Source organism: Hakea prostrata, chromosome 11 (genome assembly GCF_041222555.1).
Source record: "Hakea prostrata isolate BN-2017 chromosome 11, UWA_Hpros_2, whole genome shotgun sequence".
NCBI classification, from domain to species: domain Eukaryota; kingdom Viridiplantae; phylum Streptophyta; class Magnoliopsida; order Proteales; family Proteaceae; genus Hakea; species Hakea prostrata.
In genome coordinates, this window is record NC_142610.1 from 8733488 (window position 1) to 8748830 (window position 15343).

Genomic DNA, 15343 nt, shown 5'->3' on the forward strand with positions numbered 1-15343 from the left:
TCTCTCTCTCTCTCTCTCTCTCTCTCTCTCTCTCTCTCTCTCTCTCTCTCTCTCTCTCTCTCTCTCTCTCTCTCTCTCTCTCTCTCTCGTGTGTTTGTTGGGATGTTGGGTGGAGTTGGCTGCCTTTGCCTGTGGGTGTGGTCCTACAGAAGTGCGGACAGACAAGGAGGTTGATGATGAAAGGAGAGATGTGACCTTGGGGAGACTACAATAGGGATTCCAAACAAAATATAAGACAAAGGGATGGGGTCTGATGAGATGATGAAGATGCTAAATGAAACTTTGAAGGACTGCCCCGAACCCTCCATTCAAACCCTTATCACCCCCATCTCTCTGTTTTATTAGCTCCTGTAGATCTCTCTCTATTATATTTTATGATTGAGGGGTTAAAGGTTGTTGACCCGTTTCAGAGCCTCCATAATTGCATTTTATATATAAGAGATTAGTTGCTTTTCTTTAGTAGATCTGGGTAATTCATGGTTGATTTCTCCAATCAAACACACCTAATATACTTTGTAAACCCTAACCCCACCCTGACCTTCTCTTCTAACCAACTACAGATTTAAACAGTGAGTGTTACTGTTGTATGTCTCAGATTGAACAGTGAAGGAAGTACAGCATGCATGCATGGTTAGTTGAAGCTGATTAGATCACAGTGATTTAGCTACTCATGCTTTCCAGTAGGAAATCTCACAAAACTGAATGAAAGAGGTCCCACTGGTGATTGGATGTCCTGGGCCGTCAGATCATTTTGATGTGGGTAGGACCCACCGATTAAAATTACTGTTTGATACACATTATACTAGCTACGTATATATGTACCATTGCTGGTCAGTTCAGAACTATCCTTCAATCATTCTTGGGCTTCCTGCTTTGAACTGATGGACTCAGATCTGGCCATGATTCTCGGTGATTTGCTTCCTTCCTTTGACTGTTCTACTGTTTTATTCTATTCTTTCTTATAGTCCTTCGATATCTACAAAGACAACCATGTGGATTACTATCCATGCATGAACAGGTGAACTCATCAGCAGCGGCAGCAGCAGAAGAAGAAGATTAATAGAACCAACCGAACCAACCCGTTTCGCTTTTGGAGTTTCAACAACTACAACAGAAACCCAGAGCCTACTATCCTTTATTACTGGCTTCAGTAGAGACATTAAATATGGTACACCAGCCGTTTGATGAATTAACCATGAAGCTATTAATATAATTTTTTTTTCATTGTGGCCATCATGCATGACTTCAGTTCTTCAACCACACCAGTTACTACGGCACCGACTTTTATGATAGAATATTAAAGCTCCTACGGTTAAGTTTTGTCTTGTCTCCATACAGACAAGAAGATAAGCGCGCATTGATGACGGCTGGCGTTAAAGGGAAGGGGAAGAGAGAGATAGAGAAAGAATTCTTTTTTCGTTTGCTTGTGTTTACATGTACGTCCTTGCCTAGAAATATCAACATTTGCTATTTATATAATACTTGATTATTCAATGCATGTAGATAAGGTGTTGACAAATTTGTATACATCAGTCAAGATAAGTACATAATCAATTCCGGGTTTCTTGGTTAGATTTGTCTTTACTTCAAGATTATGCTATAAATTTAAGTCATTAGTCAATCGAGACCTTTGAATCGGCAAGAAGAAACAAAATAGGTTACCTCAAGGCTCAAGGGGCTTCAATTTCAAGTTTGAATAAGACCAAAAAACAGATGGGATTGGCCGGTAGATCAACTTTTTCTTGAGGCGATGGACTGCCTGGATATGACCTACATAACTTAAGATGGTAACAACCAGAAGAGACCCGAATTTTTGTGCTTCCATCCCTGGTTTTGGTTGAGATAAAGGACAAGCTTTGGGCTTGATGTTTGAAAGCTTAGAAACCACAAACAAAGAAATTAAGGGAGAGATCAAGACTTCTTTGATGCAGCAAATACATAGAAGGTTTTTTATTGGGCATTGCTAGGTCTCAAGTAGTTAATATTAAAGAGAGTTTACATCGCTGGAAAGGCACTAGGAAAACAGTAAGGAATCTTGGCTCCTCTTCTCAATGCCCATATCAAGGGGAAGCATACTAACAAATTTCCTTTTGTCAATGGTATATAACATTTTTTTGGGGGTAGCCCAATGGTATATACTTTCATGTCGGCAGAGGTAGAATTAATAAAACAAACGCAGTTAGAATGGTTCAGTTGAACTTTTATGCTGAGGTAGAAGCATTAGAATATGGACTAGAGACATCAACAGCAATGCAACTGCAAAGGGTATGGATAAAGAGTGACACAATGGCTCTAGTCTTCTTGGCCCAAAGAATATATTGCTTCCTATGTTCAACAAAGATGGCAAGTTGTGATGGTTTCTAAACACAATCACATAGAAGATTTCTCATTGTTCCAAAGAAAGAAACCTAATAATAAATTACCTAGTAGGTTCAGCTACAAAATTGCAGTCATCCTCCCAGGTTGAAAGGTAAACATGAGACATGCATGGCCACAAACTATTAGATGATGAAATATGAAGTCTAGATTTAGTTTGGTTAGTTTGGTTCAGACATCACTTGATAATAGCTTAAAACATTGTGATTGAGGACTTCCTCTACTATTAATGTCAATGCTGAAGATAGAGAAGGTTTTTTTTTTATGTTACTTTCATTGTACATAACTATTTTTCGTTCTTCAATACAAATGATCCTTTCGTAGGAAAAAAAATATGCTGAAAGTAGAATTTGACTACCACAAAAATGTTGTGGTTAAAAACAAATTTCATTATTGAGAATATTCTAGGGCATGTTTCATGGACACCACTGAATTGCTGTCTGTTGGCATAAAACATATCATCATATTTAGAATTTAAAGTTCTTTAACATGGCTAGTTGTGGGCTCAAATCTATTTTTTCTTTTGGAATGTTTTTTAGGCAACAACATTTTAGTCTGTTTACTAAGTAGGATTTTCAGTTAATGGTCTCTCATATGATTGAGGGGTAGAAAACGAACAAGAATCGTAACCTTTGTATCTTCTCTTCATCTTTATAGTGAATCCACACATACACATTCTTAGATAACAAATTATTATTATTATTATTATTTGGTCTAGATAACAAACCATTCCCAAGAGAAGAGAATATAACTAATATAGACCTAAACTGGGCTGCATTTTTTAAAACCAAGGTTAGCTCTAGGTCAGCCAAAGCCCAGGCCAAGCCCAGCCAGAGGTTTGGTTGGCCTGACCCTGCCATGCTCAAGATGGATTGGACTTAAAATGGGAATATTCCCTGAAGCATTTGTCATGCATTTATTAAGAACTGATGGAAATGGAAGATAACAATGTTGAATTTATCATAAACATTCACACAAGAATTAACATGGTTCGGCATTCATTGAGAAGCTTACTTCAGGGTGAGGTTTTATTATCTTTAAATAGAAAAGAGTAAGAGTTCTACAAGAAGTTAAATTCTAATATGATCTCCCCTCTCTGCTATCTCTTTATAGAGTTGGGAGACTAGCAAGTTACATTCATAACAAACAGAGATGGACACGATAAAAAGATTTCCTTGCTTGGAAGAGTATGCCCTATCTGGAACATGCTGGTTCCGGAACTCCAAATATGTTCCAACTCAAACTACACAGTGTTCTTTGGAGTTTCTCCATTAATGGTAGCACTCAACGAACGCCTTCTGCACATTTCGCCTATGAAGATTCACTAACATTTTTTTACATTTAAAAAAAGGTAAAAGAGGAAGAAGGGTGCAGGAAATATTTTTGGCTATTTGTTCGAGTGAGTTCATCCAAGATCCTCTCCGTTTCTTCCCTCTATTATAAGTTCGGATCTTGGATGAACTCATCGGCCAGACAGCGGGGTATATTTGTTGAAACTTGTTACAGAGCTTGAGCGGAGGTTAAGGACGACTACGGTGGGTGAAGTTTGGCAATTTGGTCGTTCTGATATGACAATGTAGTAGGAGTTTTGAAAGCATGTGTGGAAAGACTTCATTGGATTTCTTTCCTTAGAATTTAGGGCACTTGAAGTGGCTTTGATGGCTACTAATCAAACTTAAAATGGAGAAAGGTCTCAATCATGCAATCTAAAGAAGACACAAGTGCAAGAATATATTCCAACTAAAATTTCTATATATATACATTTGTTGGGGGGGGGGGATGAAGAGCAAACTTATGAACCTTCCCGGCCCCCATGGGGTGAGAGTTTCATGTATTGGGTATGTTTTTTTTAAAGATTGGTGGTCATACCTCTGGATTCCTCATATGAATGAGAATATGACCTTTCGGAGACATCAGTTGGTTGATTAACTATGATGTCTGAAAATCTATAGCCAGTAATGATCTACACGACTACACTAGAAGGGTGATTTTTAAGGTTCACTTTTTTGAGGGGATACATAGAATTCCCCCCTCCCCCGAAAAAAAAAGAGTCATTTGTATTAAAAAGCAAAAAATGTATATCAATATAAACAATGACAGATTGCGAGGAATCTTCACTCATTTTGCTATATCAGTTGCCCTCCATACACCGAAACTCACAAGTTCTTAATCATAGCAAGAAACTCATAGTAACTCATAGAAGTTGGGTTAAGGTGTACATAAAAGACTCAAAATTTAACTAGTCTATTTGTATATTACAAGTATAATGAGAGTATATGAATGACATTTATGTAAGTATAATGGTGAAGATTTGAACATGAAATCTTCTTAATCTTAAGGCCTATGTATAAGAAGTTGCAACATATCGTGCCAGAAACACGACCACGAGACATTCAATCCACTAGTCAGATGTACTACTAATTGCATTCAAATGGTAGTTTGTCAAAAGGACATGACAAGCAACAGCTTGCCACATTAAATGATACATGACCCACACCTATGATTTGTGTGCTGTGACTTGTATGCTGCGCATTAAATGCGTAGCACATGCAGCGAACGTTGGCTTCACCGTTAATGCACAGCATTAATGCACAGCATTGAAGCACAACCCTGATTTGTGAGTGTTTTAACCATTTTGGAGTAGGGCTTCACTACTTGTCATGCACTCACTGGCTTACAGAATTTAACCTGTGCGACCCACTTGGCTCAAACAAAGAAATCTGGAACCAAGTTTCCAAAGGTGTAACTCCGTCCCTATGATTGGCTAAGATCAATCCCTTTCTCCAAGTGGATAGCAAAATCGAACACGTATGTCATGACCAAGTTCAATTCCTACGCTTCATCACCATATATTCAAGAAGGATCCGCTTTATTAGGGTTTCAAAGTAGATTATCCTTCCTAAATGTGCACTGGAGGGAAAAGAAGATATATCATTATACATTGGCCTTGAGGATAATTGATCCTGATTCATTAGGACTCCCTAAAATTAAATATTTTACACAATGCAATGACATGAAAGAGGACAAGATAATGACTTTACATCAGTTTTGCCCTCTCCTTTCCTTCTTTCTTGAAAGACAAAATTTTTCTTTACTGATTCTTCATTCTTATGACTGTTATGTCATGATATTCCTTTTAAACTGTTTGCTTCAAAGAGTAGAGCAAGAAACAAGGATTTTCTGAGGTTCTCTCTGATGTACAACTCTAATCCTTTTTATCTATACTAGCGAAAGATGATTTCAGCTACTAATGGATCAAAAGAGCATCTTTTGTTATGACAAACAGGAAAAGAAAGAATCTGTAAAGTTGTCAGCAGTTGCTGTCGGAGGCAAAACTTACAGATCTTTCTCTCTCTCTCTCTCTCTCTCCCTATAAACTCTCTAGGGTTTTGGAACTGAAAGCTAAGAAAGAATATAATCTTCACTCATCAGCTGGACAAGAATAAAGGCATGTAAACAGACAGAAGAATATCACATCACGAGTACCCAGCAAAGGTTAAAAATGTTATACAGATAGGGTGAGTTTAGGTAGCTAGACAGAGAGGTAAAGATGTGTACCTTTTTCTCTCTCTTAAAGAAAGGCTTGACCTTTAAGAATAATGTATTTAAGCTTTTGGAAGAGAAGATCAAGCAGGATACGTGGATTTTATAGGACACATGCAAGAAAACCTATAGAAAAATTATGGGTTTACAGCAATTCTTCTCTTATATTTATGGAAAAAGAAGATACATGGTTTTGAATTCCTCTTTCTTGTTCTATCTTTGTTCCTCAAATTATGTGGTGAAAGAGAAAACTTCTAAAATGATGCTTCAATGGTTAAGCCAATGTGTTTTGTTCTTAAGTTCCAGAATCGAAAATTTGAAACTTGGAGATCTGAAAGACTTGAAAGTGAAAAGAGCTAACCAAGCTAGAAAGAAAACTGATCTCCATTAAGCCAAAGCACAAGAGGTTTGTTTTCAGGATGAGAAGTTGCCTCAATTAACCAATAAAAGAGTGCCCTTCCATGTGTCTCGTTCACAGTAATGTAATCAGAGCACTGTGAGAATGTCACCGGTGGTTGCCCTGGAAGGGATGAGATCCGATCTTACTCTTGTTGATTCTGTGTGGCACCACTGCTACTGCTGATTCCAGCTAAACATATCATCAATACTAAGATCGCAGTGAAAGAGAAACTCTCTTCCATCTTGAGAGCTCCTCTCTCTCTCTCTCGCCTCCTTCCCAGACAGTGGAGGAGTTAGGGAGAGTTATTCAATACACAAGACTAGTGAGGTTTAGGTAGCCAAAAACGATATGTATGACAAGGTGAATTCATGTTGAACGTCGACACTTGCATTATTTGCCTTGGCTTGCTGCAGGTTTTGACCAATCTCTCTCTTCCAGAAAGAGAAAGAAACTTTCTGGCTCAGCAACGAAATTAAAGCTTAGGCCAGAACTGGGTTATAGAAACCCAGGGTGCATAAATGGAAAAACTCTCTCTCTCTCTCTCTCTCTCTCTCTCTCTCTCTCTCTCTCTCTCTCTCTCTCTCTCTCTCGGCTGCCTTTGCCTGTGGGTGTGGTCCTACAGAAGTGCGGACAGACAAGAAAGTTGATGATGAAAGGAGGGATTAAAATAGGGTTCCAAACAAAATATAAGACAAAGGGATGGGGTCTGAGGAGATGATGATGATGATGCTGAATGAAACTTTGAAAGACTGCCCTTAACCCTCCATTCAAAACCCTTATCATCTCTCTCTCTCTGTGTCTGTTATATTTTATGATTGAGGAGTTAGTGGTTGTTGACCAGTTTCAAAGCCTCATAATTGCATTTTTATATGTAAGAGTTTAGTTGCTTTTCTTTAGTAGAGGTGAGTAATTCATGGCTCATTTCTCCAATCATACACACTTATCTTCTTCTAATATCTTCAGAAGCATATACAGAACTTCCCAAACTTGCTGTCATGAGAGTTCAGAATTGCATGAAAGAAGAAATTTTTCATGGAATTTACTTAGTAGGCGTGAAATATAAAAGACATGAGCTCAAGATTGAGCTACAGAGGAAAAGAAAGTTCAAGACCCTTGTGTCTACTTGAGGAACCTGAAAACCCTTTTTACCCCCTAAACTAAGTCGCCCTTCTTCCTTGGCATGAAGACATACTTCAAGATTGATTCTTTAATTGGCAACATCTCTGGAAAGTGGAAACTCCTCCTTAAGCTTAGAGGCATCAAGTCCATTGTTACATCGTGGGGCAACAAGCACCTTTGCTTGCTCCTCGAGAGTGAAGTTTTTCCATTTGAAGTTAGGATCTACATAATCCCTATACATACATCTCAAGGACTTCATTGTGGCTAACCACCCCAGGATTTGTGAAACTCCAAATTCCAGTCAGATTTCTCTTTGCCATCTCAATTGAGATTGGTAGGAGCTCATCCAAAAAAGTCATGCTGTTTGGAATCTTCTTCATACGGGGTAATCTTGAATTACTGATGTCAGATGAGATTGGCATTCTAACCCTTAGGGAATACTTCCATCCGGATGACATAGCATGCATAAAAAGAACACAGGTTGCTTTATTTCCAAGGGATGATTACATGAGATGGGGACCCACAAAAAATGGTGTTTTCTCAATCAAGGCAGCATATCATGCTTTAATGAATTAGAAGGATCAAGAGACACAACAAAATACAGATTCATCCCACATACCTAGCTAGATGGAGATTTGTTTGTACCCAAGGAAGTATGGAAATGTCTTTGGAAGAACAAATCCCTACCTAAGATCAAGCATTTCATGTGGAGAGTTTGTGCACAAGGCTTATCTACTGGGGCAGCCCTTCAGCAAAGAAGAGTTCCTATTGATCCATCATGCCAAAGATGTAATGAACAAATAGAAGATGCGGATCATATGTTGTTAAGCTGCAACTTTGCAAGGGCAGTTTGGTTCTCAAGCCCATTAAGTTACATCCCACCCCAAAACCCAAAGATTGAGAATTGGCTAATGGGCCTATAGAAAATTTTGCTTCTTCATTTGCTGGCAGCTATGGCTAGCTTGAAATGAATTACTGTTGAAAAGGAGTAAAGGCTCAGAAGATGTATTGCAATGGGCTCTATATTTTTATGAGGAGTTTTGAAAAGCTAAACAGCCCACAAAAGAAAATATGGAACAAGAAGCCTAGCTACAAGATTCAACCTCAAGTTTGGCACATAGGCCTAGATCTAGCTTCCATAAAATTATCTGTGATGCATCATATTGGGAGGAAGAAGGTAAATGGGCCTGGGAATTTGCTTCATAAATGAAAGAGGCAAAACTATTCTAGCAAACTCTACTCCAACCAATTTGATTAGGCTCTCATGGGTGAGGCTTTGGCATGAGGATGGGTTTGTTGTTGGCTCTTCAAAAAGGCTTGCAAAAATTTATGGGTAAATATCATTTACCTCCCCCCTGGACAAATAGACACCCCCCTAGTTGAATAATATCACACCTCCCCTCTTACCAGCAAACAACAAACACCTCCCTCTACCAGCAAACATATCAAACACCTCCCTCATTGACTTTTGGTTAAATTAACTTACCGAAATATTTTCAAAACCCCAAACACCATGACTAAAAAATTTTTTATTTTAAACCCTAAATTATCGAATCACCCTAACGAAAAACAAAACCCTCAACTAAAATAATTGTTAAAAATCAAAATGGCATAATTAAAACCCAAATTATCTTTAATTATTAAAGCCAACATACCTTCTTTTTTTTTAATAAATTTATCAAACAATTAGAAAAACCCAAAATAGTAGACGTGTTTTTAATGTTCATTAAATAAAAAAACAAAGAAAAGGGTATGTTGGGCTTTAATAATTAAAGATAATTTGATTTTAACATGGTGTTTTGGTTTATAATAATTATTTTAATTGAGGGTAATTTAGTATTTAGTTGTTATGGTGATTACGGTAATTTAGGGTTTAAAATAAAAAATATATTTAGCCAAGGGTAGTTTGGGGTTTTAGAAAATATTTAACGGAAAGTTAATTAACCGAAAAGCATAGGGGAGGTGTTTGATATATTTGCTAGGTAAGAGGTGGTATTATCCAACTAAAAGGGGGTGTAAGTGCTATTTGTCCAGCTAAGAGGGGAGGTAAGTGATATTTACCCAAAATTTATTATTGAATCGGATTGCAAGGAGCTTATTACATTCACCCCGAAGGAAAAGAATCTAAGATGCGATATTGCTCCCATTGTTTTGGATATCCGCCACCATTTGGAATACCATGTGAATTTGTTTGTATTTCTAGGTAGGTCAATCATGTAGCAGACCACCTAGCGTGGAAGGCTCACTTAGTGATGGTTTCGACTGATTGGTCGTCTTCCGTTCCATTGGCTTGTGGAGTTGATTTCTTCTCTTGTCTCGGCTTTACCATCTTAGTTTCTTTATAATGGATGTGGTTTATCAAAAAAAAAAGACACAAAAGTTTCTCTCTACTATCAGAGGGTTGCTTAGTTAATGGATGATCAAAACCTCTTAACAAAAATGTCATGGTTCAACTCTCCTTGATAGTATATGTAATAGTCTCTGCCCCTTGTATATGCTTTCTCAAAAAAAAACCTCTACCGGTCACAATGAACTAGAAAATGATAAAGAACCAATAACAGAAACAATGACAACAGAAAAGGTATAGTCTCAGGTATAGGGGTATAATTATAATTTTAATGATATATAAATGAGGGTATACTAGTAATTTAAATTCCTTTTAAACCGAGGGTATTATGGTTATTTCCTCTACCGTCAGTGGTGACTGGTGAGTGGTGACACCAGTTACACAGTACACCACACCATTGGAACGGTGTCGGTTTGAAACTTTGAAGAGGACCCAGACGTAATTTATGCAATAAAATATTTTAAAAAAAAAGAAAAATAAGCGTTCCATGATATAATGTCTCATGCAGTTTTAAAAAATTTCTCTACAAGCAATCTCCTTTGGACAGAGAAGCCAATTGAACAACTGTTGTAGCCTCTGATATCAGTTAATCCTCCTGGATCCACATAGCTCTGAGAAACCAGGTCATTGAGGTTGAAGAAGTACCGACACTTCAACTTCCACTTCCACTTCCACTTGGGTAAGAATCCAAAGAACCCATCAAATCCTTACCCATCTGACAGTCAATGAGAAGCCTAGGAATCGAACTTATCACCTGGGTAGTGTGTGTTCTTGGCAGAAGAGAAGAGTTGTTGGTGTTATACTATCAGACAAGCATTTCATCTACCATTCAAACCCAAGCATGCCCTGGATTTCCTGGCTTGGGAGAGTCTGAAAAACTGCCCTACCTGGAACGGAACAATGCCGGTTCCAGAACTCCACATCTGTTCCAACCCAATTCACACACTGTTTTTTCAGCAAGATCCTCAATACAGAATTCAATTCAATCTTCTGTCCCTCTGCGTTTTTAGTAGCAGAGAAGGAGAACCCCGGAGTTTCTTCATTAATGGCAGAACTCAAAGAACGCCATCTTCCACCGAGGCACAGTTCACTTACAAACCTCACCAGAAGATCCTCTTCTCGACCCTCTGGATTGGATTATTCAGGCGTGAAGAAGCGTGGACAAAGCCTTAGGTCATGGATTCGTATCGACACTTCTGGGAATTCTCAGTTAATCGAGGTTGATAAGTTCACCATAATGCGCCGTTGCGATCTCCCTGCTCGTGACCTTCGGTTGCTTGACCCTCTCTTCGTTTACCCATCTACGATTCTTGGAAGAGAGAAGGCGATAGTCGTGAATCTCGAGCAGATTCGATGTATTATTACTGCCAATGAAGTGCTACTCCTGAATTCGCTGGATAGTTGTGTGCTCCGGTATGTAACGGAGCTTCAGCGGAGGTTGACGACGCCTACGGTGGGTGAGGTTTGGCAATCTGGTGGTTCTGATTTGAATCGTAGTAGTAGTGGAAGTAGGAGCTTTGACAGTGTGTCTGTAAACACTTCACCGGATTCTCTTCCCTTCGAATTTAGGGCACTTGAAGTGGCTCTGGAGGCTGCTTGTACCTTTCTAGATGCCCAGGTGTGCTGGCAAAAAGTACTTTTAATTTTTTGTTTTTGGTTAGTTTGATTTAAATTCTGGTTCTTGCGCTTGATCTTCATTATTTTCCTCTGTAGGATCAGTTTTGTCTCTTAAAGAGTTGTTTCAGTCTTCTCTTCTCTATACCAGACCTGTAGAATTTAGAACTGTGACATTTAATTTGGTATTGAGTTGGTTGTTTGGAACTACTTTAGCTAAATAAAATGCATTTTTAGTGGAAGAATTTCTTATGTTTTATGCCTCAAATCAAAATGTACAAGGTTTCTTCAAGAATCTGGTTCTAAAACTCTTGTTCTACTGGAAAGACAGTGATCTATCTGTATTTGCATCTTCTTTTGGTTTGGAATCATGAAACGAAGCAGTGGGTCTTTTGTTATTTGTCTTTGCGTGCAAATGACTGGTGACCATGCAAGTGTTCATGGGAAGAGGCTTAAAAATATGGATGAGAAGAATTTAATTTATTATTACTTTTTTGGGAGGTTAGAGATATGTAGACAAACAGGGTTACCAATAAGGGTGCATAAACAAGGCAATTTAGTTTTGGATGTTTAAACAAATAGGAAGGTGTTCACATCTGTTAGACATGAATATTGAATGTTGGTATCAGATTACACTAACATATTAAGTACAGATATGGGTATATCAGATTGCAGAAACATAACAATTCCCTGATTTGTACTGCACTGTATATCAGTGACTTAAATGAGAAGAGCTGTCAACCTAAAATGAGCCATTCAAGGAGGTGGATAACCTTGGATCATTCATACTACAGAGGGGAGCTCCAACTCTCAAACTATAATCTACCTGTTTACTGTGAATCCAGTAGTTGAGTTTTTTGGATGGGGACAGCCAGTATTGTTCAGTATACAATGAAGGACAATGACTGTCCTTCCACTGAGAGAGAGAAAGAGAGAGCTAAGCACAAGATTAAGGCCCTGAAGGAGAATTAAAGCCAAAAGAACCTGATTTAAGGAAGGTAGAGAAAACATGAAGGTGTGTATGGAAAGGAATGGCCTTTTAGATAGTGGGAAGACAACAGTCATTTAGCTGAACCCTATTCTCAGATTGATGCCTTCTTTTAGAAGGGAGAGGGGGGAGGGTGAAGGATAATGCTTTCTTGGGCTGAGCTGACTCTGTCCTTATGGTAGTGTGTACTTGTTTAGAATCTTCAATACTAGCATCCTGTTAGGAGGACATTTCACGTTTAGTTACCCCCTGTTGTATTGTGGTTGTCATAGTTGTCAATGTAAATTTTGAGTTATTATAAGTTATGACAGAAAGTCTGTCTGAAGTCTGAATATGAGACATACCTACCCACATCTCAGGAGTGATAATTTCTCAACTGTCATGAAGGTATTATGTTTTTCTGTTAACCAAGGTAAAAAGAAGAGCTGGTTTATGCACTATCTCTAAGGCAATCACATTCCACTCTCCAAGCTACTAACTCCGTTTCCAATTCAATAATGTTAACAGGCTGCAGAGTTAGAAATAGAAGCATATCCTCTGTTAGATGAACTGACTTCAAAGATCAGTACAATGAACTTGGAAAGTGTACGTCGCCTGAAGAGTAGACTTGTTGCTGTGACACGGAGAGTTCAGAAGGTATTTCCCAAATTCATGTGCTTTTTGTTTTGCCTGCAACATGTAGTTGCTTACTGCTTGTCTATTAGAGTGTTCATTCTGCAGGTTAGGGATGAGATAGAACAGTTAATGGATGATGATGGGGATATGGCTGAATTGTATTTAACTGAGAAGAACAGGAGGATGGAGTCATTGTTATATAGTGATCAGTCCTTGATGGGACACAGCTCAAGGGAGGGTGCACTTTCAGTTTCTGCTCCAGTTTCTCCTGTTTCGTCACCTCCTGATGCCAAGAAGCTCGAGAGGAGCTTTAGCAGCAAAAGCAGGACTGAGAGCATGAGGAGTTCAAACGGCACCACTGGGAATATAGAAGAGCTGGAGATGTTGTTAGAGGCATACTTTGTGGTTGTGGATAGTACCCTTAACAAGCTGCAATCTGTAAATACCCTCTCTCCCTCTCTCATTGTCCTTATATTGCTATTGCTTGGACACACTTCACCTTTCAATTCTCTCCCAGTGAATTGTTTTCTAAAGCTATTATAAAGTTCCTGTGGTAGCAACTATGGAGGGAGAATAAATAACAAACTGGAGTAGAACTATTGTTTTTTTTCCCTCCATATTTTGGGACTTGGTGTAATCTCAATTTAATGCTTTCTCACTTGCTCTCTGTTTCTTTCCAGCTGAAGGAGTACATAGATGATACAGAAGACTTCATCAACATTCAGTTGGTCTGTATCTCCTATTTCACCCTAGAAACTGCCTTCTTCTTTTTTTTGACCTGCCAGGACAAATTCAGGAAATCCAAGAAATGCATGAAAGGAAAAGAAAAGAAAAGAAAGAAAAAAAAAGAGCTGAGCATACATTACTGTATTTCCCTGGTACCATCAGAGCTTAACACCTTATTTAGAGTTGATGTATTGTATTTTGGAGACTGGGTTTGTGGGTTGCCTCTAAAGAGCCGTTCAATGCCCATGGTTGGGCAATCTTGGTGTTTGTCTTTGTTTCTTAGACTACAGCCAGCAGGGGGTCATCATACTACCTAAGGAGGTTCTCAAAGGAAGCATTGTGATGGTTCCTAGGGGGTTCCAAACAGGGAAAAAGAGAATGGATGATCTTAGATCTGACATTGATGATGATAGTTTCCCAAACTTCCTACGGTTTACGTTGGGTTAATTCGAGTATTTCTTGAAATTTCTCTCTTTGTTTGCCTTTACATTGTCCCAATATGGGGGTTATTATGGCTAAGGGACTTATTTGTTAACACAAGGAAGCATCAGGAAGAGAGGGAGTATCTATTTCTGTGTTGCTAGTGAAACTGCTCTCATTGTTCTGTCAACATAGGCACCTAGTCATACCACAGATTCTTATGTTGCTTTGTATGTGATTGTTTCTTCTTTCTATTTATTTTGTTTCATGGGTTATGAATAGACTTCAATTTCTACACACCAAATGCACCTATTATGCACCAGTTAGCTTGTGACTGGTATATTAGCTGTTCACCATTTTAGCGAGAGAGAGAGAGAGAGAGAATCAGAAATTTAATGGAATTTGTATGTTAACATGAATTGTTTCTACTCTTGCAGGATAATGTCCGAAACCAGCTGATCCAATTTGAGTTGTTACTTACAACAGCAACATTTGCGGTTGCAATCTTTGGTGCGGTTGCAGGGGTCTTTGGAATGAACACCCCGATTCCCTTGTTTGAAGATAAGGAAGCATACAAGTGGGTTCTTTCAATCACTGCAACAACAGTGGTTATCATATTCGGTTCATTTTTATTGTTCTTCAAGTCCAGAAGACTCTTGCCTTAGTAGGTCTAAAGAAAAGAATAAATCTGGCAAATTGGAGATGTTTTAATGCTTAGTGAATAATCAAAGAGGAGAACTGTCAAGCAGACCCTTGGAGCTGAACCAACAAAGCATTCCATTGAATGAAGCCCACTTCCCTCCATCAGAGCGACTTTTGGGGGAGAACTTTTGCTCCCTGGCTCCCTGAAACCAAGAGACGAGACAGAAGATGCCTAAGAAGCAGAGTAAACTATAGATGAAGAGCAGGCAACAAAGTTGTCGGTTGAAGGTGCTCTCTTTTCTAGGATAGAGGCTCATGCCACTTTTCCACCCATCCTTTTTAGTGAAACAAGCATGTAAATAGACTTGCTCTTAGGCTCTTTTTTTAATCAATTTTCATTCTCATTTATGCTCCATTAAAGAAACGAGCACTAAAATCCATTATTGATAGGGAAAAAGAAAAAAAAGAAAAAAAAAAAAAATAAAAATTATTTGGTATTCTTTTATCCAGAATAAATTCTGGAGGGATATGGTTACCTGCCATTGGCAAACAA

At 38.5% G+C, this 15343-nt stretch overlaps 1 protein-coding gene across 2 annotated transcripts; it reads left to right on the plus strand.

Moving 5' to 3' along the window:
- The first annotated feature begins 10339 nt into the window (after positions 1-10339).
- On the plus strand, positions 10340-15252 carry MGT1 (magnesium transporter 1). 2 transcript variants are annotated; one of them, XM_089140828.1, is made up of 5 exons: positions 10340-11403; positions 12895-13023; positions 13108-13440; positions 13683-13730; positions 14586-15252. In XM_089140828.1, exons 1-5 carry the CDS (start codon positions 10831-10833, stop codon positions 14811-14813), a joined length of 1311 nt encoding a protein of 436 aa, XP_088996954.1. In that variant the 5' UTR covers positions 10340-10830; the 3' UTR covers positions 14814-15252. The 2 variants fall into 2 exon arrangements, with proteins under 2 accessions (XP_088996954.1, XP_088996953.1); XM_089140827.1 differs by having other exon boundaries at positions 10341-11403; positions 13683-14678.
- The last annotated feature ends 91 nt before the right edge of the window (positions 15253-15343 follow it).